The sequence below is a fragment of the Phascolarctos cinereus genome, unplaced genomic scaffold, assembly GCF_003287225.1.
Source record: "Phascolarctos cinereus isolate Bilbo 61053 unplaced genomic scaffold, phaCin_HiC Scaffold_5;HRSCAF=322, whole genome shotgun sequence".
NCBI lineage: Eukaryota > Metazoa > Chordata > Mammalia > Diprotodontia > Phascolarctidae > Phascolarctos > Phascolarctos cinereus.
Genome location: NW_027555958.1, coordinates 436352621 through 436379373, shown reverse-complemented (window position 1 = coordinate 436379373; position 26753 = coordinate 436352621). Strand labels below are relative to the sequence as shown.

General features: G+C 40.6%; 1 protein-coding gene across 1 annotated transcript in view; it reads left to right on the top strand.

Moving 5' to 3' along the window:
• The window catches only part of DDAH1 (dimethylarginine dimethylaminohydrolase 1), a 207765-nt gene that overhangs the window by 174112 nt on the left and 6900 nt on the right, over positions 1 to 26753 (top strand). The window contains exon 5 of the mRNA XM_020988738.2: positions 24312 to 24455. Coding sequence (XP_020844397.1) covers positions 24312 to 24455 — 144 coding nt within the window. The remainder of the gene's footprint in view (positions 1 to 24311; positions 24456 to 26753) is intronic.

The following is a 26753-nucleotide window of genomic DNA, read 5'->3' as shown; positions in this document are numbered from 1 at the left end:
GTTATTTATTCTAAAAATCACCCATTGGCAACATATTTCACACCTGACCCTAAAGTACCCTAATTGGTTTTCTCCAAGCAGCTAGGTTAGCATGGTGGCTACATAGAGCTCCAGGTCTGGAGTCAAGAATAACTGAATTCAAATCTGGCCTCAAACACTTACTAGTAGCTCTGTAACCCTGGTAAAGTCACTTAACCTCTGCCTCAGTTTCCTCCACTGTAAAATGGAGATAATAATAGCATCTACCTCATAGGGTTGTTGTGAGGATCAAATGAGATTATATTTGTAAAGTGTTTAACAGTGCCTGGCAAATTCTTATTTTCTTCCTACCTTCACTCTTTCCTTTCTTCTTTCCATCCTTCCTTTCCTTCCTTCCTCCCTCTCTCCCTTCCTTTTTTCCTTCTTTTTTTCTTTTGAAATATTCTAGAAATTGGCAAGAAGCTCACCACTGTCCATTTTAGCAAGTATTCTGTGTCAGAAGTTAGCCCCTAATTTGTAGGTGCTATATAATTTATGGGTAGAAAAAAAAAAGATCCTCTTCCAAAGTGTCCCTGAGAGCCTCATCATGACCTAAAGGTAACTTGGAGTGCTCAAGGCTGCATAGACAGGATGCAAGTTCCAGCAATCCCTACCCAGATAAAAAGGTTCCAAGTGCAAGGCTACCCAGCTCGTCTGTCATCTGAGCACTATCTTTGCTGAATTCAGAGAAGCTTGTTGCTGGATTTTCCAAGGGTGATCTGGAGGCAATGGAAAGTGGGAAATGCAGTGGGAAGAATGCTCAGCTTGGAGGCTTGAGCTTACATCACAGCTCTACTATTTACAATCTTTTTCACCTTAGCTAAGTCAAAGGATATGAGTTCAACTCCCATCTCTGGTGCTTACTACCTGAGTTGCTTTGGGCAAGTCATCTTATCTCTCTGGGCCTCAGTTTCCCCATCTGTAACAAATAAAGGGGCTTATTTCATTGTCTCTGAGGTCCCCTTCTGCTCCTGCTCAGTAATCCTATGATATTAAGTTATTCTGTGTGGGCCTCAGTTTCCTCATCTGTAAAATGAAGGGGTTGAATTAGATGACCTACTTCTAGCTCTAGACCAATGATACTATGAACTTTTTGGCCACAGCATTTTCAAAGACCATTATATAAAAAGGTATCCATGGAGGAAGTACCCACAGCATTGAAATGTCAAATCCTTAAAGTCCATGGGAGAAAAACATTTCAAAAGCAAATTGCTGAATACTTGAACATGAAAAAGAGCTCATATGAAAGCTATTCAGCAGGATGTCCTCTTGAGTAAAATAACTGGCAACTCAAAGAAATGGCTCTTATTTAAAAGGAAGGAAAAAGTGGTGATGGACCCTTTAGAAATAAAAGTCCTCAGATGTGTAATCCCACTACTAATGGGATGCTGATGCTCAGTCAGAGACAGGTATGCGGCAGTGGCTTCAGCAAAATTCTTATAGAATATCAGGCAGTTTATCCTGTTTGCCTTATATCACATTTCTCCATACTGAAAACATTCCCATGATAAAGTTAGCCTCTTATATTCAGAATTCATCTGCTGTCATTCCTTATTCCACAGGCTCTCATTGTATACATGGAAGTCACTCAATTAAGACCTTGGTGTAATTTGGGAACAAATATGTGGTTGGGTTCTATGAAGAGAAATACAAGCAGTCCTTAACTTACCATGTATCTATGCTTCCAAAGGACTATCCTTCCCCAAAACTGCCCACCCCCTCTCAACATAGCCTTCAATAATGGGGCACCCATTGCCATTATACAGGAAGTCATTATTAAAAACCTTGAAGCCTTTAAAATCAGACGGGCAGTCCACAAGATTTTATTAAGTGCCTACTATGTGATTAAGAGCAGAATATGCAACGGGATGAAAAAATAGTCCTTGCCTTCAAGAAGCTTACATTTTAATGAGGGAGACAGTATATAAATGAATAGGTATCTGGTACCTACCTAGAAGATACATACAAAGTAGATGAAAGGTAGGTTTCAAGAGGAAGAAGACATCATCATTTTGGGGTGCACGATAGGGGAGGGGGCTAAAAAGATGGCATTTGAGAGGGTCTGTAGAAATTGAGGAAGGTATTAACCAGCTAAAAAGTTTCCCAGATTCCCAGGTTAGCCAGATCTGGCACAAACATCTTTTCCCACACCTTCTGAATACTTTTATCTTCATAATGCCTGAACTCTTACTAGTTAAAAATCCATTTTGTTTAATCAGTATGCTTTTTTAAAAAAAATGTTAGGGGACAGATCATAAGCAAACATTTATTAAGTGCCCACTGTATACAAAGCAGCCATTTATACATTAGCATGAATTAGTTCAATTATAGTATCATAATTTAAATGTTAGTTTCATCCTATCACCTAGGCAAGAATAGCTGTACTGAGAAAATAGGGATTGGAGGAAGGTGGAAAAGAAAGAGGAGAGTTTTTTTTGTCATGGAGTATTTGTGAGATAAAGGGGGCCTGGGTAGGATGCCACCCAAGGGATTGTAAAGAAATAGAAGAACCCTGAGCACAGGGGCCTGGGAGTAGAGGGGCTAGAATGTGATTTGAGTGCAGAAAAAAAGATAGAATGGAAACAAAGACAATCTCGATCTTTGAGAGCTCATCTCCTAGATTTCCAATCTTGTAGCCAATCTTGATTTTAAAATAAGTCAAGCCATATTTGAACAGACTGAACCTCTGTCACCATTGTATTCCTATTGCAGCCTCCTTCAAAAACTCATTCCTGATTCATCCTGAGTTGTCATTCCCCCCATAGCCCACATTCTTTACCAAATCATTGCATTTTTATTTTTTATATAACCAGCATTCACTTATCCATGAATATGTTGTCTATTATGGAATGTAAGCATCTTGAAAGCAGGAACCATCTCAGTTTTACTCTCGTATTACTAATTAGTACCTAGCCCAGTGCCTGGAATATAAATTCTTGTTGACTGATTCTTTGTTTGAATTTAGGAGGCAAAGGTTATAAAAAACAGACTGAGTTATATTCCAGCAGAAGCTATTATACTTCCTGTGCTAGGCTATCACTCATACCAATATCAGATTTGGCCCATTGGATGAAGGGACCCAAGAAAAAGGAAGAAAACACCCTTCCTCTTTATCTTCCTCCTTTTTCGAGTACATGACCCTGCTTCCACAGCCAAGACTTTGAACCACTAGTATAAATACAGTGCAAAGTCTGAGACTTGAGGGACACCCTGTATGATAGTCCAACTCACCCTGTGAGTTAAAAAGCTTTTGTGTCTGCACTGGAGACCCAACCACCATTTATAACTTTGTTACTGTGGGAAAATGTGTTTTCTTCACAAGTTCCAAACATTTGTAAATGAACTTTTGAAACAAACCATTCATAAGTTGGGGTCTGCCTATGTTGCTTATACAAGATAATCCTCCTTTTATGGTCAATTTAGTTTAAGATAATAAGTTAATCTGAGTAATATATTCCTTACCGCTATATGCAAACATACTATTTCTCTCTCTCTCTCTCTCTCTCTCTCTCTCTCTCTCTCTCTCTCTCTCTCTCTCTCTCTCTCTCTCTCTCTCTCTCTCTCTCTCTCCCTTTCTCCCTTTTACCCCTCCCTCTCAGAAAATTTCCCTGAAAAACAACAAAAAATTTTTTTTTAATTAAGTCTTAATAGAGTTCAGGAGCAGCTATGTGGCACAGTGGATAAAGTGCTGGGTCTGGAATCAGAAAGTTCTGTGTTCAAATCTGACCTCAGACATTAGCTGAGTGATCCCAGGCAAGTCATTTAACCCTCTTTGCCTCAGTTTCTTCATCTGTAAAATAAGCTGGAGAAGGAAATGGCAAACCATTCCAGTGTCTTTGCAAAGAAAACCCTAAATGGGGTCAGGAAGAGTCCAATACAACTGAAAAAAATAAGTGAATAAAGCAACATACAGAGTTATTACCTGAGTAATGAGAGCAGGTTTCTTTCTGAGGTCAAGACAGGATGGAATAGACTTACCCTCAGGCTCCCTACATGACACCTCATCATGGATGGAGCTGATTCTGGGTTTCTTAAGTCAATTCTAGGGAAGTGCAAGCTCTTTTGGAATCAGTTTTAAGGCAGGAAAGGACATCATCATTTTAAAGATGAGCCAACTGAGCTCAGTTCAAAGTCTGAATGCTTTGCCCAAGTGGTCAGTGGCCGAGTCAGGATTCCAACCCAGCCTCTTCTGACTCCTCATCCAGCATTCTTTCGACCAGGCCATTCTGCTGCCATGTTTTGGCAGGTCCTTCCAATGGCTTCCATTGTTCCAGAAGAAAAGGTCTGGTAGTAGGAGGCTTTCTTGTCTTCCCTCCTCACATTCCCTTGGCTTCCTTCAGGTCTCATCTTCAGCTCTCCCATCTGCAGGTGGCCTTTCACCATCCCCTATCCCCCCACCACTAGTGCCTTTCCTCATCCCCCCATCTCCCCACCACAGAGCCTTTCCTTGGGAGATTTTCTTCCATTTACTGTTCGAGTGTGCCTTGCACAAACATAATTGTTTGTATATTGTCTCCCCCACTAAACTCTGAACCCCTTGAGGGTAGAGACAGTTCTAGCCTTTTTTTTTTTGCATCCCCTGGTACTTAGCATGTTGTCTGAAACAAGGTAAACACTTAATAAATGCTGATTGGTTGATTAGTGGTTCGTGGTTTAAATCTATCCCTTAGCTTTATCTCCTGGAGTTGTACAAGTGTCCAGTGTCCTCAAGGAGAATTCAGTATTGGAATCCTGTTGGTTTGACCCCACCAACCTGTGACATATACATAGAGGTAGCTAGGTTATGCTATATGTGGATAGACTCTAGGCTTAGAGTCAGGAAGACCTGAGTTCAAATCCTGCCTCAGACACTTACTAGCTGTGTGATCCTGGGCAAGTCACTTAACCTCTATCTGCCTCAGTTTTCACAGCTGTAAAATGGGGATGATAATAATAGCACCTACTTTCTAGGGTTATTGTGAGGATCAAATGAAAGGATAATTTTTGCAAAGCACTTAGCACAGTAGGTGTTAGCTATTATTGATGTTACTATTATTATTGTTATTCATGCTCTCATCCCAAGCTGCCTCCTAAGTCAGACATTAGGATTCTGTAGTGTGATACAAATGCGGAGCACTACATCTACATGTAGGAACTGTATCAGATTGCTTACTGTCTCAGGGAGAAGGAAAGGGAGGGAGAGTAGAATTTAGAGCTCAAAATTTTTTTAAATGTTAAAAAAATTGTTTTAACATATAGTTAGGGAAAAATAAAATAGTATATTAAAAAAATAAGTCGGGGGCAGATAGGTGGCGAAGTGGATAGAGTACCAGCCCTGAAGTCAGGAAGACCTGAGTTCAAATCCAGCCTCAGACACATAACACTTACTAGCTGTGTGACCCTGGGCAAGTCACTTAACCCCAATTGCCTTAAAACAAACAAAAAAAAAGATAAAAAAAGTGCAGAGCACTTAATAGAATTCAGAAGGCTTCTTATTTGTAACCTCTATGGACCTCAGATTCCTCATCTGTAAAATGGAAAGGTTAAATACTCCCTGAAGGTTTTTACAAAACTAAAATTTGCTAACTCTAACTAGGTTTTTTAAATTTTTTTTCTATTTTCTCAGTTATTTATGCATATAAACTAGCCAATCCTCTCCAAAAAGAAAATGGCCTTTCCAAAAGAAGAGTAACAAATATTCTCATTCCCATTACAGAGATGGAAAACTTTAAATGTAAAAAATAACATCCCATAGAATCATGTGGCAAGGCAAGGATGGTTCACAGGTCTTATGACCTGTTACTTGAGTGCTTTTCCAAGAGACCATATTGCCTCTCGATGAGCTTTAGCCCAGTAGTTACAAGTAATTATGGTATCTAACATAGGAGATTATGGCCTCTTGTGAAAGATAAGCAGGGACAACAGATGTTTCCCTAAGACCCGACCCATTTCCTGGCAGAGATGTTTAGTGTTTCAGAATGAAGAGGGGATAAGTAGATCTGCTATTTGGAAATCTAGTTGCTGTTTTCCTTGCCCAGTTTCCACAAAGTGTCAGCCTCTGGGCCAACAGGAGAGATTTGATGACCAAGTTTTACAGGAGTTTACTTCTAACATACCACATATTTCATGTGAATCAGAGTTCAAGGTTTTATCCCAGGTGAATCTCATGAAAGTGGTGCAGCTTGGGCCTTCACAAAAAAAAAAAAGGTGATACAGGCTGAAAAGGGGATGTTTTGGTACCATGGAAATAGAGGGACACGTATTTCTCCTCCTCCCCCCAGCATTGGTAAGCTTGTAGGACAGAGGTGTCTGTCAGGTATGGACATGGCAGAACCTCTTTGGATAAGAGATTCCAAATTTAGTAGCACCTCTTACAAAGTTATCTGCAGTGCTTTCAGCACCTAAGCATTTGAGAAATGTGGGGGTTTCCTGAATGATGATATTAAGGCTACTTCCCTGTTACCGTCAATCAGGATAAATTGACCTCACCATTGATCAGGAGTACTTGGAAGGGAAACTGTCATTCAATTTTTTCCTGTTATGTTTGAGAGTTTGCTATGTATTTCATTCTCCAATTTGATGTGCCTGCTTTCTGATACCTGGGCAAGTCTCTGAATTTCTGTCCTCCTCAGTTTCCTCAACTGTAAAATGAGGATAATAACAGTGCCTACCTCCCAGGATTGTTGCAAAGATCAAATGAGAGAATATTTGGTCTCAATGCCTTGTCTCACCCCTTTTTTTTGCCTTTAGGCAATTGGGGTTAAGTGACTTGCTCAGGGTCACACAGCTAGTAAGTGTCAAGAGTTTGGTCTGAGATCACATTTGAACTCAGGTCCTCCTGACTTCAGTGTCAGTGCTCTATCCACTGCGCCACCTAGCTGCCTCCTTGTCTCACCCCTCTTCAAACCGTCCTTCACACAGCTGCTGAACTGGTTTTTCTAAAGCTAAAACAAGATCATACTACTCCTCCCCACAATGAATTAATGATTTCCATAAAAATGTAACAGACAGGAAAGTCAGAGTCTAAATCAGTAATTGTGGATGTTTTCTCGATCACAAGGTATTTGAAGGAGGAGAGGATGCCAAAGATGCAGGCAAAAAAAAAATCTCAGACATTATTGATGCCTGTAAAGTTGATCGAGAGAGCATTAATAACTACAAATAGTCCTACTTTGCTACCATTTTTATGAGAATAATTCTATACACACTTCAAAATTATCCTCAGTAAGGATAATAAGAAAGAATAGGCAGTCTTTTACAAGAGATACTCCATTGCATGGTAGACCATAGTTTGCCATCACTCAATTGACAGAAAGTTATAGAGAACCCCAAATTCCCCATGTTTATTGCTTGTTAATGATTTTTAGTTGATTCAGGAGAGCAGAGAACTTCCTTAAAAGCTCTCTTCCAAAAAAAAATAATAAAATAAAAAAGCACTCTTCCAACAAAGTACCAAATGATTTAGAATGTTAGTAATATAGAAGAAAACACATGTCAGGAATAAGGAGTGAAAGAAGCCTCTATGCTGGTGACTCCCAGATCTATATTTCTAGCTAGAGAATGATCAAAATTATTCAAGATTCCTTGAAAGATAGAACAACCTTGTTCAATGACCTCTGACTATAAGCATCTGGTAAGACATAAGACAGGGGCTTATTGCCAAAGTTTCAGACCTTGTTATAAAGGAAATCTAGCACAAAATCCAAGTTGAAGAGAGATTTCCTGTGGATAGTAAGGTCCTCTAAATGCTCCTGTTTGCAAATGCTATCCTCATTGCGACGAGGTCCACAACTCTACAAAGCCTCCTGGGAGAAATTGGAAAATTTAGGAGTTTTTACTAACCATCCATACAGCAAAAACCAAATGGATGAAGTCATAATTATAATTACAGTTGAATGGTCAACCTTAATGAATCTGTTCATCAGTATATGTTTGGGATAGAAGTTGTTCAGTGGTTTCAGCCATGTCCAACTCTTTGTGACCCCATTTGGGGTTTTCCTAGCAAAGATACTAGAGTAGTTTGCCATTTCCTTCTCCAGCTCATTTTACAGATGAGGAAACTGAGGCAAACAGGGGTAAGTGATTTGCCCAGAGTCATACAGCTAGTAAGTGTCTGAGTACAGATTCAAACTCACCAAGAAGATTCTTCTGGCTCCAGGCTTGACGCTCTATACACTGAACCACCTAATTGCCTTCTCTCCTTTACTCTGCCTTAATTCCACTTCCCAGTCTTTTACCACCCAGATACGTGTGTGAGTGTGTGTGTGTGTGTGTGTCTGTGTGTGTGTGTGTGTCTGTGTGTGTGTGTGTGTGTGTGTTTGTATCCTTTGTTCCATTTCTTTCTTTTCTTTTTTTTTGGAGGCATTTGGGGTTAAGTGACTTGCTTAAGGTCACACAGCTAGTAAGTCTCCGAGGTCACCTTTGAACTCAGGTTCTTCTGAGTCCAGAGCTGATCCTCTATCTGCTTCACTACCTAGTTGCCCCACCTTTTTTTCCTTTGTTCCATTTCTATAGACTTTGTTCTCAGCCATCATGTAAAAGGTAAGATTTGAACTGAGTCTTGAAGAAAGCTAAAAGACAGAGGTGAAGAAGTAACTCATTCCAAGCATGGGGTACAGCCAGTGAAAAGGTAGAGAGTGTTGGGAGATGGAGCAGAACGACAAGGAATAGCAGGAAAGCCAATGTTGCTCAATCACAGAGTATGTGGAACAGAGTAATGTGTAATGAGACCAGCAAAGTAGGAAGGAGCCAACTTCTGAAGGGCTTTAAAAGGATAGATACCTGGGCAACAGACTGAATGTATGAAATGAAAGCACGTGAGGAGTTGAGGATGATACTGAGGTTATTTAAGAATCACCAAGTCACAGAATTAGAAGGGACTCCAAAGGGCATCTAGTTTAACTCACATCCAAGTAGGAATCCTGCCTGTTACCAATAACATCAGTGACGAGGAACTCACCACCTCCCAAGGAAATTGACTCTACTGTTGGAAAGTCCCAAGACCGGCTAAGAAGTTTCTTCTCTGCATCAAGCCAAAATCATTGTGCAACTTCCACCCACTCCTTCCAGTTCTGTTCTTCGGGGCTAAGTAGAAAAAACACTAAATTCATTTTTACATGTCAGCCTCAAAGTTAGACATACTTGAAGTTAGCTATCATATCCCTAGCTGTAGGCTGTGGTGCAGTCAATAGAGAGCTGGACCTAGAATCAGAAAGACCTGAATTTAAATCCAGCCTCAGACACTAACTACTTGTGTCACCCGGGGCAAGTCAGCTTATTGCTGTTTGACTCAGTTTCCTCAACTATAAAATGGGGTAATAACAGCACCTACCTCACAGTGTTATTGTGGGGGTCAAATGAGATAATATTTATAAGAAGCACTTAGGGCCCGACACATAGCAAGCACTATATAAATGTATATTCCCTTGCCCGATATTCCACCCTCCACCTTCATCCCAATCTCCTATTAATGTCAAGGTCACCATCATCTTCCCAGATCAGCCAGGATTGCAACCTCAATGTCATCTTCTCACTCACTCACCCCATATCTAATCAGCTGCCAAATCTTATCATTTCTTACAATTATCTCATATATGTTCCCTTCTTCTGCTCACATAGCCACCACCCTTGTTCAGGCCCTCATCACTTCTGTCTTGGACTATTCTAATGATATCCTAATTGGTCTCAGTGCTTCAAGTCTCTCTCTACCTTAATCTATCTTCCGCCCAGCTGCCAAAGTGATTGTCCTAAAGTTTGAGTCCAACCCTGTCATCCCCAGTTGCTCACAAAAACTCTGATGGCTTCCTCTTACCTGCAGAAGACAAAGTCTTCTTTGTTTGGTACTTTTTAAAGTGCTTCTAAAATTGGGTATTTAAAACTCTTCACAGTCTAGCCCTTTTCATTCTTTCCAATCTCCTTTCTCTTGTCTCCCCTCCACATCCTGTATGGTCTGACCACACAAGCCTCATTGAGGCTGCTTTGATCCATGTCTTATCTTATCTCCTTGCTTTTATATGGGTCGTCCCTCATGCTTGGAATGCCCTCCCTCCTCACCTCCTCCTGTCATCCCAAATGTCAACTCCTGCAGAAAGCCTTTCTCTTTCTTAGATCCTAAAGCCTTCCCCTATAAGGTCCATCTAGTCTCCATGTATCTTGAATGTTTTCAATATAGATATAGAGAGACATATACATATATACAATATATAACATATAATACATGATGTATGTGTATATAATACATAAAATATATGTATATGTGTTTTCTCCCCAATTAAAAATGTAAGCTTCTTGAGGGCAGGAACTATTTCTGCTTTTCTTTGATCCCCAGAATTTAGTACAATGCCTGGCATATAATAATTGTTTGTTGATTGGTTGATTGATTGATTAGAGAAAAAACATGCTTAGCTCCTTTGGTCAGTTCTGGAAAGGCATAGTTTTAAGTCTTTTTCACTATCTGGGTCACCCTTTTCTGGCTATGCTCCAGGAATTGGCCAGTGACATTCTTAAACGATAGTCCCCATAACTAAACAAAATACTAAAGATGGTATCCAACCAAGGCAGAGGACAGTAGGGCTTATTTAAGAACCTAGAATCTAAGTCATCAAATCTGTTAAGTGCTTACTATATGCCAGGTACTGTTCTAAGCACTGGGGATAAAAACAAAATATAAAATAAAAGCTAATAAAGACCTGAAAGGGACCCAAGATGGCTACCTAATTTAGCTCATGCCCAGATCAAGAATCTTATTTACTGAATCTCCAAAACAATGGTCATCTGGCATCTGCTTCAGAACTTCCAATGAGTTGGAAGCCGCCACCACCCAAGGCAGCCTGTTCTACTTTGAGACAGCTCCAATTACTAGGAAGTTCTTCTTTATATCCAACCTAAGTCTTCCTCCCTGACCCTTCCAGCCAAGGGACCCAGCAAAACAATCTCAATCCCTCTTCTTCAAGAGAGCCTTTAAAATACTTGGAAGTGTTGTTACCCTCCCTTATTCTTCTCTCCTTCGAGCTAAACCTCTCTAGTAGAGAGAAGATGGCACCTGAATATTGGAAGGCAAGATGGAGATGGTGGTTAGCTCAGCACCTTATAATGATTGGCTTCCTCTATACCCTTCTCCTCCACGGTGGCAAGAAAATTCCATCAACCCAGAACACTGTTTCTTTTTCTCTGCCTTTTCTTCTGTATCTGTAGTCAGGCATACCCAGATCGTGTGTGTGTGTGTGTGCGCACATGTGTTTTAATGAAAATAGATGATTTATTCTGCAATCTAGTGAGCTGTACCTCTGCTGGCTTTGCCTCAAGCCAAATGCCATGTCCTTGTGTCGTTTTCATAATTTTGGTTGCTCAGAATGAAAGATGTGATAGAGGATCATGCTTTGCATATCTAAATAGCAACGCTATAAAAAGTTACTCTTAATATTAATTTTGTTTTGACATGTTTGGTACTGGCATAACTAGCATTTTGTAGAGAGGCTAATTAACCATTGGCACGCCAAAGCCATCTGTCCCAAAAGGTGCTTTGAGGATCTCTGAAATGCCCAGAAATACTTTCCACATCATCGCTTCATTGTTTAACCAAGACCCCCAGTGTGCCGAGATCATGTATGAAACAACGCAGCATTTTTTTTTTGGTAATTGCTTGAATATAAGGAAAGTATGACTAAGAACTAAGACAGTGTACTGCAAAAACTGCTTTCCAGCCGCTTAGAGAATTCCCAGAAATGTGAGGAACCACCGGAAATGCCTGGCTGCTCATACAGCTCTGGTCATGTAAATGCTCTTGGGCAGGAAGCCAGAAGTTTCCCACATTTTATGACAGCAACAGCCTTTGTGAACTAGGCAGGTTTTCTGAAACCAACAGCTGCTCATTTGACACAAACAACTTGCCCATGATGGCTTCTGAAAGCAGTGTCTGATATGATTACATACTTCTTCATTTTAAAAAGAAAAATGTACGTCATGGAATTGGTACGGTGGAAAGAGCGCTCGTTCTGAGGACCTGGATTCAAATTCCATCTTTAGTTTTGTGACCTTAGGGAAATCACATCACCTCCCTGGGTGTCGTTGTCATCATCTGGAAAATGAATGGTTTGGACTGAATGACCTCACAGGTCTCTTCCAGCCGTAGATCTAGGAATAGCTCTTCTGAAATATGGCAGAATACCCAACATATTTGAGTTTGGTTAGGGATGACCATTCATTCATTCATTCACTCAGCAAACACTTAATGAATACCTATTATATGCAAGATATGTGCTTGTTGTTCAGTTGTTTTCAGTCCTATGTGACTCTCCATGACCCCATTTGGGGTTTTCTTGGCAAAGATCCTGGAGTGGATTGCCAATTCCTTCTCTAGCTCATTTTTCAGGTGAGGAAACTGAGGCAACTGGGTTAAGTGACTTGCCCAGGGTCAAACAGCTAGAAAGCATCTACGCAAGATTTGAACTCACGAAGATGTGTCTTCCTGATTCCAGGGCTGGTGCTGACATCCACTATGCCTAGCTGCCCCATGCAAGATATGTATACTGAATTAATGATATTTGGAAGCCCAGCAAAAGGCAGAAAATGCCAAACGGCAGCTATCATATTTCTCCATGTTCTTCTCAAAATATTTTAGCTTTTTCCTTCTATGTCCTTCAAGAAGTTACTTCAGGCAGATGTATAGTAATCTGTTTTCAGGGTCAGGAATTTGTATCACTGGTTCACTTAGGTGTTTTTCTCCCTTCCGCCTTGGCTCATGATGCCATGGATACAGGAAGCACAGCCTCAAGGGTGCGAGAACCCTTTTCATAGTGTTCTGGAGAAATACCGCCTCCACCCTTTTGAAGGAAAAAAAAGTGTTGGAACATGAAATTAATGTAGCCTGACAGTTGCATTCTCAGGATATTTGAATTGATACTCATCTTCTAAGCAAAAGCAAAACCCAGGCCCAGACAGTGCTGTCACCAAGTCCATAACTCCCTGAACCCTCTGGTGTTACCTAGTGTGCTATCTATCTGGCTCTCCAGGTGAGCTCATCCTTCCTACTTCATCTGGCTTCAGTGGGACAAAGATGATACAGAGAGATCATCTCTTCTGAGCCTTTCTCTTTGAAGGCCCATCAGAATGGGATAGCAGTACCCTGGGGATGCATTTATCTCCTAAAGCTCAGCTATCCAAAATGGCGCACTGTATGATTCACAAGAATATGTAATACAGAATTAGAAGGCTGCTGCCTGAGAGAAAATAGGAAATATTTTCTTTACAATTCCTTCTTACACAGTGTTCTACAGATCACAAATGCCTAATGCTTTTATAGTCATTCAGAATCCAATTCAACAAACATTCATTAAAGTCCCTTTGTGTATAAATTTACAAGGATAAAATGAAAAATAGTTCTTAACTTCAAGGAGCAGCCATTTGACCCTGAATCCTTCTCTTCCTACAAGGCTCAGCTTAGGTATTTCCTTCTCTCCGAAGCCTTCCGGGCATTCCCTCACCACCCGACCTCCAGCTGAAAATGTTGTCTCCTTCAAAATGGCCTGGTGCACCTGGTATGGCTGAATCTCTCCTTCTACATTGTTCTTCACCCTCTACTTTGTATCATGTTTATCTGTGTAAATGCGGTGGCTTCCCTAGCAGAATGTAAGATCCTTGAGGCCAGGGACTCTAAAAAAAAAAATCAGCAACAACTTTGTAGTTTTCTCCAGAATACGTTTCCAATCCTTGTTTCTTGAGTTGTTTGATTTGTTGAATTCATGCCAGAGGCTTTTTAGCCTTTTGTACCAAGAGAGAGCTAATCAGAGTCACCTTGAGTGTTTTTTATTTTAATTTTTTTCTATTTTTGGCTTCTACAATTACCACTTCCTCTATCTTTCAGTTAGTTTAACCCATCTGTCAGAGGCTTTTTATCTCTAGTTTTTCTCATGTACAGTAGAGTTATTCTGTGTTCCATTTGGTTCCTTCTCTCTCATCAAAAACATTAGAGGTAACTTCTTTTTGCTCTTTTTTTCACCTTACTTGAAATAAGAGCTATGAATCTCTTGTAAATTAATTTTGAAATTTCTCACAGAGTAGATTCAGGTGGCCTTTGCAAAAGTGACTATTTTAAGATTGCCTCCCAGTAGAATTAACAATGGATCATAGCATATATTCCCCACAGCAAACTCTACCCACAGGAAAGAGACTAGAGTTACTTTCTTTCCAATAATAGAAGAATTAAATTGTCCCCAGCCACTTGAGATAGAATCACTGGCCCTTCCAATACCACTATGATATTAGGCATAGCCAAGGGAAAAACTAAATTTTAAATAAAAATGAAATGAAATGAAAAATGACTTAAAAATAAGAAAGAATGGAAAAGAAAGATGAAAAAGATGAGTTTTAAAAATGAAGAAAAACCGCTAGAAAGAATACTCAGGATCTCAAATCAGTGTCTAGCTAAATCAAGAAATGATTAGATCAACAAAAGGGAGGAAAGGGAAGCTGATTGGTCAGGGCGAAGGGGACAAGGTGAAGTCTGGATCCAAAGGCTGAGTTAAAAACAGGAAAGGAGATAGGCAGTCTCGCTGTTTACTACCCCAATGACTTCACTACTATTTGGCAGGTGAAGACAGCCCTAGAGACTGAAGTTTGTTCTTCCTCTAACAAACAGAAAGTTGGAGCCGATAGGGACTCTTGATAATGCTTCCTTTGAAATGCGTAACATTCCACACTTGTAGTTCACAGTCTTCACCGGACATGCATGATTCAGACTGCAATGTGTGGAATGTATCTGGACCTCTTGAGGGCTTGGTAGAGGAGCGTGAAGGCCTCACAGTGGTCAGGTGCCTCTCTCTCAGAACTCCCTAACATGGTCACGTACTCAGTGGGGATTTCTATCCACTGGAGCCCTTGATTTTGGCTTCTATTTGTTGAGGTTAGATGGTGCCATGAGCAGCAAGAACACTGGAAGGAGAGACAGAAGCCCAGGGCTTGAGTCCCACTTCTGTCATTGAGTCAGGCATTTCAGTCAGTTAGTCAGTGATTAAGGGCCTTCTATGTGCCAGGCACTGTGCTAAGCATGCTAAGAAGTGCTTCACCTCTCTGTGATTCACTTTATCTGTAACATGACGGGGGTCAGATTAAATCATCGGTAATACCTTTCCAGCTCTAGATGCTATCACCCAGTAAGCGCACTGGATTTGAAGTCGTAGGACCTAAGTTGAAATCCCTATGTCGCCATTTGTTACTTGAGTAACTTTGGGCAAGTGACTTATAAATATCTTACAGTTTCATGTGTAATCATCTTTTTTTATTCTACTGTGTTATGGAAATGCTTGTGTTATTTCATAAATTAAAAATAATAGTAATAAATAAATAACTATGTCAACCATAAATTTTTGGCTTTCCTCATCTGTAAAATGAAAGGTTTAGAGTAGATAACCTGTGAGGTTCCTTCTATCTCTAAATAGAATCCATTGACCCTATAATCCTTTGTTGTTCAGTTGTTTTAGTCACGTCCCACTCCCCATGCCTCCATTCCGTGGTTTTCTTGGCAAAGATACTGGAGTGGTTTGCCATTTTACTGATAAGGAAACTGAGGCAAACAGGGTTAAGTAATTTGCCCAGAGCCACACAGCGAATAGGTATCTGAGGCCAAATTTGAACTCAGATCTTCCTGACTCTAGGCCCAGCACTCTATCCACTGTGCCACCTAGCTGCCCCTAGGAAACTATCTTTTCCCCAAGAATTATGAGCAGCTAGGTGGCATAGTAGATAATGTACTGGCCCTGGATTCGGGAGGACCTGAGTTCAAATCCAGCCTCAGACACATAACACTTACTAGCTGTGTGACCCTGGGCAAGTCACTTAACCCCAGTGCCTAAAAAAATTAAAAAAAATAACAGCTCTAGACATGTCAAAATTTTACAAAGAAAAATTTAGGAAAATATTTCTTGCCCTCATAGAATCTTGGTATCTATATTGGGGGAAAGATAGCTTCCTAGGGGCAGCTAGGTGGTGCAGTGGATAGAGCTCTGGCCTTGGAGTTCAAATCTGACCTCAGACACTTGATACTTACAAGCTGTGTGACCCTAGGCAAGTCACTTAACCCCTATTGCTGCAACAAAAATTTAAAAAAAAAAGCTTCCTTCTAACTGGTGAACTTTATCCAGGGTCTGTTGAGAGCAAATGAAAAGGAGAATTGGCATCCAGTGAAGATGGACCACAAAGAAGGCTAGTCTGAATTCCTTAGGCCAAAAAAAAGGGAGTGAGGAAAAAACCACTTTAATTACTTAGAGAATTTCAACAAAACTCATTTGTTTTTTTCCCTATATGTGTAATCATTTAATGAGAGGTTTGGGGGTGTAGTAGAAAACTGGCCTAGGCCTACTGTGTTCAAGTGCTCCCTTGGATGCAGACTGACTGTGTGATCTTGGACAGGTGGCTTCACCTCTCAGGACCTCAGGGGGATGTCTAAAACTGTAAATCGCAGGGCACAGGCAAACCTGAACTGGCAGAAGAAGTCTCCTGTACCAATGAAATTGCATTTCTAATCTCCCCAAAATAATTTAATGTGCTATATTTCCTGGCATCTACGGCTCAGTAACTATTCTGTAATTTATCGTTTAAGAGAGTCACCTGGGGCTCTTGTATAACCAGTGGGAATAATCATATCCTCTTGTTATTAAAGACAACGATTTTTATTTATAGGGCATTTTAAATGTCTTGTATGGGGTAACCAATGGAACCCCATTCTTACATATGTATCACAGGTGGAACTTGGAATTCCTGAATCCAAAACAGCTTTCTGTTCGGCTAGTTGCAAACTATGCATTATTTGTATTATTTCTCACCAGGTGATTAAGACTGTCTACCAAGAATAAAGGGGGGAAAACCTATAACTCTGTGACCTTAGCCTAGTTTTACATTGTATAATCTGGTCCCATCTCTCCCTATGAACAGAAGCCACAAAGCAGTAGTAAAAATCTAGAATTTTTTTTTAATCTATGGATTATGATCTATCCACCTGACTATGTTTTTGGTCTATTGGTTTCTGAGCATTCTGGGAATTGTTGCCCAACTAGCCACATTGTTGGAAGAAAATGCTTTTTTTTTAAAGGAAGTTGTTTATTTTTTTAAAGCTCAAGGTTTTAAAACAGGTTTTTAATCTGTTTTTGTGTTGTAGACATTTTTAGCAGTCTGGTGAAACCTGGGGATCCCTTCTCAAAATAATGTTTTTAAATGCATAACATAAAATATAGAAGATGACAAAGGAAACCAATTCTGTTGAAATTTAGCTGTCAACATTTTTTAAAATGAGTTCACAGGCCCAAGGTTAATCACCCATTTAGAAAGTTTCTCCACTAGTCCTTCACTAATGCCACATGAGGGTATGGAAGTGGCTTCATGTTTTTGAAAGCTCTGCCTGTGGAACCCTGACTTGGGCGGGGGGAGGGGGAGGTCCTGCCTACTTGGATTATTAAGTGCCTACTATGTTCCAAGCAATGCGCTTACAAAAAGAGGCAAAAGAGAGCTCCTGCCTTCAAGGAACTTGTAATCTAATGGATGAAAAGAACATGAGAGGAAGATATCTGAAATGAAGAGGAGATTTTTAATAAAACATAAGGGTCCCAAAGGAAGGGAGGGCAGAGTGTCATGGGGATTGGGCTAGGCTAGATCTGAGCTAAATAGAAATAAGAAAGAGATGTGGAAAGAGGGAGCAGAGGGAAAAGATTTTCAATTTAGGAGAAGAGAGTCCAAACAGGGATGCAGCATGGTAAGAGAGGACATAATTGTCCCTTCCTACTCCTCCTCGAATTCTATTAACAGTAACTGTGCTCTCTCACTCTTTCTTGAGGGAGAGCCCCACCAAGGAACAGGGGCAGGGGCAGGAGCCAGTACAAATACAGGAGCAGCAAGAGGAGAAGCAAGCCGTCTCACCCCCTCCTTTCACGTTCATGCCATCCATTTCTCTTACCTTGATCCTGTATTGTCACTGTCCCCTACTAAACCCTAAGAGAGTCTCAAACCTTCACTGACTTCAGCACCTGGCTCACATTCATAACCTCCATTCTGATGCCCACCATCATCTTTGATGATGTCAGTATTCACATTAGTGGCTCATAATGATTTTGTCTCCATCAAGCACTTCAACTTGTATAACTTTCATCTCTTCTCTGCTTCAGTCACCTCGGATGATTAGAACTTAGACTTCATCATCATCTGAAGGTGCTCCGTCTCCAAGATCCTGAACACTGAAATTCCCTTTTCTGATTATACTCTCTCCCATTGCCTCACTCCTTCTCTATCTGTCATTCTCTCTCATGGTGAGACCCAATCTCTCAGTCCCTCTCTGTTCCTCTAGGACATTTATTCAACAGCATTGTGCAGGGGGAAGCATACTGGATTTTGAGTAAGAGGGTTCGATCCTGCCTCTGTGACCTTGGACAAATCACTTAATCTCCCTGGGCCTCAGTTTACTCATCTGTAAAGTGAACTGATTGGAGTAGGGACCTGCTTCACATTTTCCTGTCTCTCCATCCATAGACATAAGCAGAAAAGTTCAGATTACATTACATTGTATGTCAACAGAAGGAGCAATCTGAGCTTTTTTTTTCCTTTTTAATGTCAATAGGTTTTATGAAGTAAGGACTTTGATTGCAGTGGATAGAGCACCGGGCCTGGAATCAGGAAGAGCTGAATTAAATATGACCTCAGACACTTACTAGCTGTGTGACCCTGGGCAAGTCACTTAACCCTGTTTGCCTCCGTTTCCTCATCTGCAAAATGAGCTGGAGAAGGACATGGCAAACCCTCCAGTATCTTAGCCAAGAAAACCCCAAATGACATCACAAAGAGTTGGACATGACTAACGACAACCAAATCTACTTCAAATCGTTCTAGATCTATTAGCAAACATATCTGTTGCTTCTGATATGGTTTCATTTCCCTCCCTTCCATCTTGACCCTATAGTCAGCCATTTCAATAGAGTGCTGTCCTCAAATCCCTTTCCCTGTTGTTCTTCCACTATTCCTACCCTTCTGCTTGCTAATCCTGGGCTATCCCCACCATCTGCTCCTGGACGAAGTAGGAAGCTGCCGATTGATTTGGGTTCACAGCAAATTCAAGCTAATATAAACTTGGCCCTCGCCGCTACGTGGCAATCCTTTTATTCATCACTGACTCCTTATCCTCTTCTCATAGTAGCTATTTCAAACTTATTCCTGTGACCTCAAGCCTCCCACACTACAGCCCTGACTTGTCTCTCAACAGATGTTCTTTTTTGTGTGATGAAGATTGAAGTCATCTGTCATAAGCTTCCTCATCTGTCCTCTAGACTCCTGTATCTCTTCATATCATCACTCATATTCATCCTTGCCTTTAAAATCAGAATCTTTGGGGGCCCCCTTCTTGCGAAGGACACCCCTGCTTGTACCCTCAATCTTATATACCTACATTCCTTTTCTGCTTCTTCTTTCCTTCTTTCTGTCTTTATTCTCTTCTTCTGCTGGTCCTTTCCCCTTATCCTTGCCAGAGTCAACCCTTGCCAACCATCTGGGCTCATGATCCCATCCTTTTCTTTTTTTTGCTAGGCAATGGGGTTAAGTGACTTACCCAGGGTCACACAGCTAGTAAGTGTTATGTGTATGAGGTTGGATTTGAACTCAGGTCCTCCTGACCCCAGGGCTGGTGCTGTATCCACTGTGCCACTGAGCTGTCCCCAGATTCCATCCTTTTCCATCTCCTCTAGGAGTTTGCACTATGGACATCTCTCTCTCCGTCTTTCTTCATTTTCTCTTTCTTCACTTTCTCCCCAACCCACCCACCCAATCTCTTCTTATGTATTGGTGTCTTCAGCATTGCCTAGAGCAATGGCCAGATCTCCTCCATCCTTAAAATTAAAAAAAATAAAAACAAAAACACCCAATAGTTTAACTTTGCCATCCCCTCAAGCTATCATCCTATATCTCCCATTTCCTTTCACAAACAAACTTGGAGAAAAAAGACATCTCATTGTCTATTCTCCCAGTCCCACAACTTGACTAAAATTGCTGTCTTCAAAGTTACCAAAAATCTCTCTAATTGCTAAAACCAATGACCTTTTTTTAAAAAAAGTCTCATTCTTCTTGATCTTGCTATAACTTTTAACACTTGTTGATCTCCCCTCCTAGATGCTGTTTTGTCCCTTGGCTTTTATTCAGTCCTATTTAATTCAATAAACAATTATGCACTATTATGTGCTGGGCATTGTGCTAAGCAGTGGGGATACAGTTTTGTTTTTTTTAAAACAGCCCCTGCCCTCAAGGAACTTACAATCTAACGGTGGAAGATAACACACAGAAGGAAGGTGGAAAAGGGGAAGGACTTGGGTGGACACACACCAGAGGGTACCTGGCTTGGACATCTTGTTCCATTGAGTTGAAACCAAGCACAGCTACAGATGGAAAGTGGAGAGAAACTCCCTAGCCTGAAATTTAGGGCCCTCAAAATCTACTTTCAGCCTGTCTTTCTAAGTTTACGTCCCACAACTCACACATAGTGTGAACAAACTTTATATTCCAGCCACACTGGACTGCTAGGTATTCCTACTTCTGATACTTAGAGCTGTGCAACCTTGGACAAGTCAGTTTACTTCCCTGGATCTAAGTTTCTTTATCTGTAAAATGAGAGAGTTGAAATAAGTAGCCTCTAAGAACTCTTCCATTTCTATGATCCTGTGCTTCCTCAATTCTTCTCCTTCATCTTCCAACTTCCATGCATTTTGCACAAGCTTCTCAACTGCTCCTGTGCCTAAAATGTACTCCCTTCTCCTCTTTCCCTGTTGAAATCCACCTTTTCTTTCAAAGATTAGTTCAAATGTCCCCTCTCCCACCGAGCCTTTCCCAGTCTCCACCACCACTTTTGTCCAGAGAATTATAGGGATTCAGAGCGTGGCTTTAAAGCAATATGTTGACATGTTCCATCCACGAACAAGGACAGAGTTGATTTGATCAGGGTTTATGATTCCCAAATCATAGTTTTATCCCCAGGTAAAAGTGATTTTGCTTCCTTAAATTTTCTAAGAGCACTTTGCTTTGATTTCTCCTTTGCTCCTATCATATTCTACTTTGTATCATACTCCTTCTTATGTGTGGCAAATCCCTTCTACTGCCCATTTTCATTAGATTGTAAGCCCCTTAAGGACAAAAACTTTCAGTTTTCCTCTTTGTTTTCTGAGGTACTAGCACAGTGCCTTGCACACTTAATAAATTTGCTTAATAAATATATTTTGAATTGATTAACTCAAGGATACTTTAGAGTAAGGATGTTTGAAGATGGAGCAGAGGTCAAGAAGCCACAAAGACCCCTGCTAGAAGAAAATGGTCCTATTCTCATTGGAAGTTAGGAACTCAAGACTGTCCATCAGGTCTGAGCCCCTAGAGTGGCAGGCCTCAGTGTGGTCTGGGGACCCCTGGGTATGCCTGAGACCCTTTCAGAAGGTCTACAAGGTCAAAACTATTTTCATATTAATACTAAAATGTTTTAATTTCAGATATGGTGGAAGTAACCCACATAAACAAGAGCTCCTTAGTAGATCCTCAGTGATTTTTTTAGGGGTATAAAGGAGTCCTGAGAAAAAGAATTTGAGATGTGCTGCCTTCGGGGAAGTTAACTTTAGCAGCAAAGCTAAAAGCTAAAGAATACTAAAGAGAGAATAGTAAGTAAGCTCTTTATGGCAGAATGAACGGCTTAGAAACAGATTTTATCCTCTTTTAATGGACATGGCTTAAGTCAGGCTTTGGTTTACTCAGGTTGTAGTCAGAGCAGGGTAGAAGACAGCATGGCCCTACTCATGTCTAAACATATTCTTTCTCTTAAATATCTCTCTTTATAGTGTTTCTCTGATTACCTACATTTCTTATAGAGCTTTAAATTGTATATAGTATTTGTTTTAAAAAAATTGTTTTGTTTGGGAAATTTTAGATGAGACTGCCATTTTTCAGTTAGGGATTTAACGTCTCTTGGAGCACAGACATTGTGTGATAACATATGTAGGAAAAAATGCCTTCACATGAAAATTTTCTTTGAATTTTCCTATAAACAAAATTTTATCATAAAGGTCAATCTAGGAAAAGTTCACACATAGCAAAAAAAAATTCTTCTGCATACTTGTTCCCAAAATTGTTCTGAAATTAGTGGAAAATAAAAGGTCAAGAGAAAACAAAAGAAGGTAAATACTGTATACTCACTGAGTTCTTGTCAACATTCAGTATGACTGATTAATTGTTTCCCATTTCTAAACCATGACGTGACTTCCACCACAAGTGGTACTAATGTGAACCTGCAGACACAAGCTTTCAGCAGACAGATGGCTCTTTGAGGACTGAGCCTGTGTGTTCTCTTTGCCCCTATCACCTAGTACAGTTGTAGACACATGTTAGGTGCTTAATAAATGCTGGTTGAATACTTATTGAAATCCCTTAAAGAAATAGGAAAATTCAACTGCAGAGCCAAGTCAATTCCACCCTACCTTAGTGATGCCAAATCCAAGGATTTTTTTTTTTTGGCAGGGGGAGTCCTGGACCTATGATTTTTTTTTTAAGTAGGGAACTTTTATGAGAAAACTCCCTCTATTGGTGATTGCAAATGAGCAACTTTTCCCAAGTTTATAGTTTGAGAGAGTCTTTGGGGCACTGGGGTCACATAGTATAAGGTCAGCTCACTAACTACTTTCAATAAACTTTCTCCTATGAAAAGATAACTAATAAAAGGACATATGTTTGAAACAAATAACTGGCAACATGAAGCAATGATAAATGCTAATTAAATAGTACAAAGGAAGAAGTACCAGACTCATTCAGAGGGCAGATCAGTTCTACAGAGGACTGGAGATATGAGCCATTAAACAATGGCTAGAATTTAGATAGGCAGAGAGGCGTGGGGAGGCGTTCCAGGCAGAGAAAATAGATCAGAGGTACAGATATGAGGAAGCTACGGGAATGTCCTGGGGATATTGAGTCAGAGCTATAACCGGCACCGGGCAAGGAGGCCTCTGCCTCAGGTGATGCTGAGTGTAGAGGGAGTAAAATTGGTCCCAAAGGCATGGGGAGGGAAGGGGAGAGTGATTCCTGATCTATACCAGGGAAGGGAAAGGTAGGAGAGGCAAGACCTCAACATTCCCAGTGGCTCTGATGGGTCTGGGGTAGGGAGTCAAACCTTCATCTGGTCCTCAGCACTCTCACATTGAGAGATAGATAACAAGGTCCAAAAGAAGAGCGCTAAACTTTCCATCCAGGGACTTGGGTCCAAATCCTGATTCTGCCACTACCAGCTATGTAATGTAAGTAAGCAATCCATCCCTACTGGGCCTCAGTTTCCTCTTCCAAAAAGTAAGAGAGTTGGACAAGATGACTTTCTAATGTCCCTTCTAGCTCTAAAACTGTGATCTTTTCTTTTCTTTTTTTTTTTTAAGAATTTCTTTTTGGAGGCAATCGGGGTCAAGTAATAAAACTATAATCCCAAAGGAAAAGAATAGTATTCCTATTACCTGTCCAATGAAATAAATGGCATTTTAAAAAAATTATTGTTGTTCAGTCATTTCAGTTGTGTCCAACCCTTCGTGACCCCATTTGGGGTTTTCTTGGCAGTGGTTTGCCATTTCCTTCTCCAGCTCATTTTTACAGATGAGGAAACTGAGGCAAACAGGGTTACATGACTTGCCCAGGATCACACAGCTATTCAGTGTCTGAGGTCATATTTAATTCAGGTCTTCCTGACTCCAGGCCCAGTGCTCTATCCACTGCAATCAGAGTCCTTACTTCACAAAATCTATTGACATTAAAAAAAAAAAAGCTCTGATTACTCCTTCTGTTGACATACAATGCAATATAATCTGAACTTTTCTGCTTCTGTCTATGGACGGCGAGACAGGAAAATGTGAAGCAGGTCATGGGAATATAGATTGAGAGCTGGGAGGGAACCTCGGAGACCCATTAATCTAATCAGTTCATTTTACAGATGAGTAAACTGAGGCCCAGGGAGATTAAGTGATTTGTCCAAGGTCACACAGACAGGAAGCATCAGAGGCAAGATTGAGTCCAGGGTCTCTGATTATAGAGCTGGTGTCCTTCCCACTGCCACACTTCCTCCTTTGAGAACTGCTAGGGCTGCAGAAGTGTGAGCAGAGAATTGAAGTGTTTTTTTGGACCGCACTACATCTCCAGTGGGGAAACAATGGTCCGAAAGGACCCTTCCAAATAGACAAATGTTCCTGGGCCTCCCCCCGGAACTTCATTTGGGGCTGAGAAGCGCCCTTCCTAGGAGCTTTCAGCAGCCATTCCAAAAGAGACCTCTTCATTTCTTTTTATAGTTCATGCAGCAGATGAGCGACCACCGCTACGACAAACTGACCGTGCCTGACGACGTGGCCGCGAACTGTGTGTATTTAAACATCCCCAACAAAGGGCACGTCTTGTTGCACCGAGCCCCGGAAGAGTACCCGGAGAGTGCCAAGGTAAATGGGAGCAGAAGCCTGGAGAAGCCCCACTGCCCTGGCTGGGGGATTTTCATGTCGAAGACCAGTCGCTAAATGACAAGAGTTCTCTTTCGTTAAACTTTCTAAATAAGCCTAGCAAATATTTCTTTTCAAAATGCCAGGTTTTCTAAAATTTTTGATAAACGTATATACTCATACAAAAGATATACTGTATAGAGGCAGCATGCCATGAGATCAGGAAGGTCTGAGTTCAAGTCCTGACTCAGGCACATATTAGCTATATAACCTCAGTAGCCTAAGTAGTTCTATTTTAAATAGATTATATTATTATATAATAGATTATAAAGAGTATATTGTTATATAATATATAATAGATTATAAATAGCAAAAAAGTTATTGAGTTGTGTCATGGTAGGAATTCCCTGCACTGATGAAATGTTTGTGTAGCGTATATATATATATATATATATATATATATATATATATATATATATATATATATATATATATATATATATATATGTATATATATATATGTATATATATATGTATATGTATGTGTAGTATGTGTGAAGCATGCATGTGTGCATGTGTACATGTGTAGATACAGGGTATTTCAAAGTCATAATAGGCACTTACTAAATAAATCCTGATTGACTAAGTCACTGGTTGTGTTCAAGGCTTTTCAAAGAAGCTTCTGGCTGGGGCGGGGGGGGGGGTAACTGTGGTTGTAATAAGAAGCACTCTAGATTTGAAATCAGACTGAATTTTAATCCTGCATCCGTCACTTACTATCTGAGTGACAAATAATAGGCAAATTACAGGCATAACATTTGTCTAGGGGTCGATTTACATACGTTACCTCACTTGAACGTCACAGTGGCCCCGTGAGGTAGATGCCACCTGTGTGAACATTTTATAGAGAAAGAAGCTGAAACCAAGATGTCTCCTGACTTCCCTCTTCCAAGTCCAGGCCCCCTTACACCACACTGCTCTTCCTCATCACAGTTCATTTCTCTTTGCTTGTTTCATCCATGCAAAGTGAGGAAACTGAGCAATGTGATCTCTCAGGTTTCTCCCACTTCTAAATCCTAGCATGTTCCATAATAAGAGGAATAAATTCAGCTCTAGCATTCTATGAATCTCTGAATATGATTCTCAGTGTGCTCTCTGTCTCTGTTACATAAATGTACTTCCAAAATGTAGGCATTCATTTTAAAATGGGTCTTTTTAAAGAACTTTGTTGTTTTATGGCAAATCTTTCCAAAAACTCCAGATGTCTTCTTGTGGTCACTTCAATTCAATTCCACAAACGTGTATTTAATTCCAAGGCACTCCATCAGGGATTGGGAATACGAAGATGGAAAGGGACTATCTGTGAATTCAAGATGCTTATCTCTAATACTGGGAGTAGGACATAAATATAAATAAGGGAGTTATAAGGTTGAATGGGATGTGAGAAGAGAGAGAACCAGGAAAGCTACTATGGGAACTTTCCAAGAATCACTGGATTTGAGAAGGGATCTCAACAGTCATCTGGTCCAAAGGAATCACCATGGTGATACAGCCTCTGCAGGAAAACCTGCCCAGAAGAGGAACCCATCCTCTCTCAAGGCATGCCATTCCACTCTCAGACAGCTTTTGTTGTGAAGAAGGCTTTCCTAACATCAAGCTTAAATTAACCCCTTTGCAACTTTTCTCCAGGCTCTGCACTCTAGAGCCCAACATAACAAGTCCAGTGCCTTGGAAGCTTAAAGACAACTATCATGTCATTTCCTCTCTCTCCCCAAATTTTCTCTTCTCTAAGCTAAAGATGTCCAGTTACTTCAACCAGTTTTCATATGATATGGACTCAGAGTCCTTCACTATCTTGGTTGTCCTCCTCTGGACACTCTCTAGATTAACAATATCTTTTTTTAAAATTGCATTTAACTAGAGAGAGAAAGATCACTTGCATTTGGGTGGCATGGAATAAGAAGGAAGCTGAGATGATCACATCTCAATAGGGCCTTGAAAAGAGAGATGGATTTCAAAAGATAGAGACAAAGGGTAGAGCTGAGAGTAGGCTACATCAGGAACAAAGACCGGTATGTGGGAAAGGACAAGACAGAAATTAGGGTCACACAAGTCTGCTTTGGCTGGGATGCCATGGAGAAGAGTAAGACATAAGGCTGGGTGAATAAGTTAGGGTAATGAATTCCAGAATCATAGTTTATACATCAGGTGATAGAGATCCATAGAAGGTCTTTGTGTAGATCACGGCAGACTGGGAGAGGAGGAGGTTGGTGGTAGCATCAACAGAAATGGAGAAGTTGA